At 40.8% G+C, this 5,176-nt stretch overlaps 1 protein-coding gene across 1 annotated transcript in view; it reads left to right on the top strand.

The window, feature by feature from the left end:
- The window catches only part of Dmxl2 (Dmx like 2), a 180,376-nt gene that overhangs the window by 145,774 nt on the left and 29,426 nt on the right, over positions 1-5,176 (top strand). Inside the window, exon 28 of the mRNA XM_029561949.1 lies at positions 1,967-2,145. Within this exon, the coding sequence (XP_029417809.1) occupies positions 1,967-2,145 (179 nt within the window). The remainder of the gene's footprint in view (positions 1-1,966; positions 2,146-5,176) is intronic.

Raw genomic sequence — 5,176 nt, 5'->3', positions numbered from 1 at the left:
TAATCCTTCCTCTGGTTTTTGCCACTCACCATACCAGTTCAGACCCTTCTCATACCATCTTCTACCTTCTTCTCTAATGAATTAAACAAACCTTACCTCACCACAGGACTAGCTTAAGAAGCTTTAGTAAAGAGCTGTGGTCCACTCCTGTGAATAGTAGTTGTGGTCTCCCCCTATACTCTCCCACCCCCTCCCCTATGAGCAAGAGCTGTGGTCCTGCCCTGGGTGCTGGAGCAGTGGTCTCCTCTAGTGAACTGGAATTGTCTCTGGTAAACCTGGAACTATGATCCCTTCCTGTGACCTGGAGCTGAGGTCCCCTCATGTGCACCTGAAGCTGTGATCCACGTCCCTCTGGTAGTAGGCTGATGATGGAGCAGAGTAGAGCATGGAGGATTCCTGATGCTGGGCAGCAGTTTCAGTCTTCTCTGAGTGGCTGCATTCCTCACAGCCTCCTCCCCTGAGGCCCCAGATTATGCATGACAGAGGTTTTGCTTCTTATACTGGGGACAGGGGAGGCCTCTGTTATTTGCAGATTCTGGTCTTGGGAGGATTGATTCTCCAGAATGAACCTCCCATCTCACCTGAGACCCAGCTGTGGTCCTCACGCCACATGTGGTCCTGGGCGTCCAGGCCTTAATGATGGTCCTCTCCCATTACCAGGCACCAAGAGGTTTTCCAGTATTTTTCTATTACTCTTCTATAGCCCCTTCACCTGTGCCATAATTGAACTTCTAAAGATAAAAATCACCATCTGGGAAGTTTTAAAAAAAAAAAAAGGTCAAACTAAAAGTTTGTAATTATATCTTAGAATATAAACTAAGAATCTGTCTGCTATAATTGTTGAATACTGTTTACTGACGAAACTGTACTACCAAGCTTCAACAATGTGAAATTTGTCACTGTTCCTATAATGTGAGTTTGCCATTCACTCCTTTTCGAAATTCTCCAAACTATACAGTCTTTTGATGTAATCATGTTACTTCTTAAAGAAAGCAATGCTAATAAAAGATTTAAAAAAAAAAAAAAAAAAAAAAAAAAATGCTTTAGTGAAATTTCCCATAAGGTAAGATCCTGGCTTCAGATCCACACAGATCCACAGCCTGGCCCTGGTCTAATTCTAGAAGTTCTCCTTGTTATTACCCCCATTGTGGCTCCTGTCCAACACAAGTGATTCATTCCTCGCACAGACTCTTTTGGTCATTTATTCCTGTTGCCTTGTCCCTTTTCCCATTGGGCTCTACCCTTTGAAAAAGACGTTTATTGTACCTCATGTGTTCATTGAATCTTCCTTGAACTACATAGTCTGAAATAATCACTCTTTTTAGTACTTACCAAGTATACCATACATTCATGCATTAAAATTATTTTTAATTCATGTATATATGTGTCTCTGTGTGGTTATGTGCATATGTGAGTGTAGCTGTCTGTGGAGTCTGGAACAGGGTGTCAAATCCCTGGCCTTTGTGAACCATCTGACTGACATTGGTGCTGAGTACTGAACTCCAGTCCTCTGCAAGAGCAGAATGCATTCTTAACCACCAATCCATTTTTCCCGTCCTCTTTAATGCATTTCATAAGAAATTAGTCTAAAGTAGTTGGTATAGCAAACTACTTTATGGGATGATATCTTCTCTTTCTTTACCATGACTGCTGTATTGATAATACTGTAATTAGAAACTTTAGAAGCTCATATATATAAGTAATTTAGTTTAGCATATAACCTAGCAAGAAGAGATAAAAAAGATTAAGTGTATAAGTTAATACTGACTCTTTTTTTTTTTTTTTTGTCTTTTGTCATTTGTAAGACAGGGTCTCCCTGTAGCTCCAGCTATCCTGGAACTCACTAGGTAGACCAGGCTGACCTTGAACTCATAGAGATCCATCTGCCTCTGCCTCCTGAGTGCTGGGATTAAAGGCGTGTGCCACCATGCCCAGCAACTAATACTGACTTTTAAATCTCATTCAGCACCTCCTGTTCCTTCTGAAGACATAGATAAACACCGCAGGAGATTTAACATGAGAATGCTGGTCCCTGGAAGGCCTGTAAAAGATGCTACCCCACCACCAGTGCCTGCAGAAAGACCATCTTACAAAGAAAAATTTATTCCTCCTGAACTTAGTATGTGGGATTACTTTGTTGCAAAGGTAAAGAGTATGAGGAATGAAAGCTGTGAGTGTGTCTATTTTATTGACTCTGTGTATGTGTCACATCTGAATGTTGGGGCAGCTTTTAAATTCAGTCACCTCTAGTCCAGAAACCGAGTAGTCATAATAAATTTAAGTATCACCAAATACTTGGTAGTAGATGAGAGAAATTAAAATCATGTGGGACTTAGGAATAAACCAGAAGTCATCTTATTAACATATCATCAACTCCGTCTTTTTACAGTGATAGGGAGTCTGGTGTTTACTCTGTAGCCTCACCCTGCCAATTATCAGTAGTTTCCTTGGTCAGCATAGAATTAGAAAAGAAGAGAAAGGTAGGCATTTAGGAGTTGATCAGGCTGTTGTGAGGTCCTATGACATCACTGTTTCCCTAAACAGGTAATTTGTCTTTGGATCGGAGTGCTCCTGCTGGCTCCTATCCTGATAGCACTGTTTCACATGACACGGGTGCATACTAATATGGCACTTGCTTTTCCTGCACTGTTTGGAAAAGTTCATTACCCTTTTTCCTTTGCTTTATCTCCCTTTTTACATGAGCTAACACTGTAGTCACTTTGCTGTCCATGCCCATACGGAAAGAGCCCAGAGGTCTTTCATGTTCCTGGATTATTTTAGATTTAGCATTTTGTTTGACATTTTGTTAGTGATTCATTTCCCTCCCAGACCTGATGTTCTCTCCCACTTGATCCAATCTATTGGTTAGGTTTTCCTGTGAGGTTTTGTTGACTTTCTAAGATTTTCATTTCAAGTTTTATTTCAGTTGGCTTTTTTTCAGAGATTCTATCTCTTTTTTCATTCTAATTAAAATTCTTGAATTGTTTTATTTTCATTTAACTGTGTTTTGTAGTCTTTATTCAGCTTTTTAATTCATATCTTCTTTGAGTTCTTGAACATATTTATAATCGCTATTTTGAAATCATTGTCTTGTATACTAGGTAAGTTGCTTTTCAGAGGAAACATTATGATAGTGTTGCCAATGTCTGGAAGAGACATATTGTCTTGATTGTTCATATTGTTTGTGTTTTGTGATAAACCTCTATGTGCTGGATAGCTTTAGTGTCAACTTGATACACCTGGGTTGAGGGAGCCTCAATTGGGGAATTGCCTCGATTGGACTGGCCTGTGGCCATGTCTGAGGGGCATCTTCTTGATGAGTGATGTGGGAGGGCCCAGCCCACTGTGGGTGGTGCCACCCCTGGGCAGTGGGCCTGTGTTGCATAAGAAAGCAGGTTGAGCAGGGGCCAGGGAAGCAAGCCAGTAAGCAGCGTTCCTCCATGGCCTGTGCTCCAGCTCCTGCTTCCAGGTTCCTGCCCTGAGTTCCTACCTTGGGCTCCCTGATGAACTGTGACCTGGAAGATGTAAGCTGAATAAACCCTTTCCTCCCCAAGTTGGTATTGGTCAGAGTATTTTGTCACAGCAACGAAGAACAAACTAGGACACTTGACATCTGGAGTTACGATCTTGGTGGTATTTCTTAGAATGAATATCTGATCTTGCTTTAGTTGAATGGCTATTTTGATCTTTGTTTGCTGTTGCTCAAACTTGTCAGATGGTAGATCAGTTTGGTGGTGCTTGATGTTCAGTCTCAGGGCTACTCTATGTCAATGGTTTGAACTCCAGGCATTCTGGAATGGTGTGGAATGGCAGAGTGGGCAGAGTTGTTGCTAGTGGACCTAGTTGGTATGTGAACTTGAACTGGACTCTCCAAGTTGAACTCCATGTGGTCCTGGAGTGGTATGGTGGGCCTTTAAAAGTCTTTGAAATAGAGTTTTGCAGCTCTGTTTTGCTATCTAAAGTCTTTGGTTATATTAGTGGTCTTCAAAGTATGGTCCCAGAATGGCAGCACCAGCATCACATAGGAACTTGTGAGAAATGCAGAATCCTGGGTCCCACCTTTCTCCTTGCCATTCAGAAAATCCATTGCATTGTTAATGTGGATGATAGCAATTTTAAGATTTATAAATGATAATGTATGTGCCAACTTATTTTCTTTTTTAAAAATGTGTTTTCTCTGAGGCTGGAGAGATGACTCAGCAGTTAAGAAAACTTGCTGCTCTTGCAGAGGACCCAGTTTTGGGTGCCAGCACCCACATGGTAGCTCACAGTCCTCTGTAACTCCAGTTCTAGGGGATCTGATACCCTCTTCTTTTCTCTAAGGACACCATACATGCATGTGGCACACTTACAAACATAAAATAAAAATAAATGAATCCTTTAAAAAGTGTTTTCTCATGATCAGTATAGTTAGAAAATGTGGAAAATGCAATATATATATATACATATACACACACACACACATGTGTGTGTGTGTGTGTGTGTGTGTGTGTGAAATTTGAGACCAGCCTATGTTAAGCAAAAGACAAAGAAGAGAAGATGAGGAGCAAGTGGGTAGGGAAGTGGTTGTGTATCTAGGAGGAGAGGGGGGGCTCATAAATATGATCAAAATATATTGTATGAAAATCTCAAGGAATTAATAAAAATATGGGTCTAGAAGATGGTTAAGAGCGGTTAAGAGCACTGGCTGCTCTTACAGAGGTTCTGGGTTCAGCTCCCTGCATCCACATGGAGGTTAACAACCCTCCTTAACTCCAGTTCCAGGGGGTCCAGTGCCGTCTTCTGGCCTCTGTGAGCATTGTACACCCACGGTGCACTTACATACACAGAGGCAAAACACTCACACACATATAAAATAAAATAAATAATTTTCGAAAGAATTAATAAAAATATTTAAAAAATAAGTCGGGTGTTGTGGTGCACGCCCCTAGTCTCAGCATTCAAGAGTCAGATCCAGGCCAGCCTGGTCTACATAACAAGTTATAGGCCAGCTGGGCCTACAGGGAGAACTTGTCTTTTTAAAAAAATAACAAACAATAAAACCCAAATAAAATATATGTATGTACTTGGATCATCATATGTAGTTTTATGTTGGCTTTTTTCAGTTAACATTACAGGTGACTGACTTACACACCATTCAAAACATAATAACTATCATTTAAAAAAAAACGTTGTG

The sequence above is a fragment of the Nannospalax galili genome, unplaced genomic scaffold (assembly GCF_000622305.1).
Source record: "Nannospalax galili isolate Female #2095 unplaced genomic scaffold, S.galili_v1.0 scaffold213, whole genome shotgun sequence".
In the NCBI taxonomy this organism is placed as follows: Eukaryota; Metazoa; Chordata; class Mammalia; order Rodentia; family Spalacidae; genus Nannospalax; species Nannospalax galili.
Note: the sequence above shows the minus strand (reverse complement) of the source record. Positions and strands in the feature narration are given on the sequence as shown.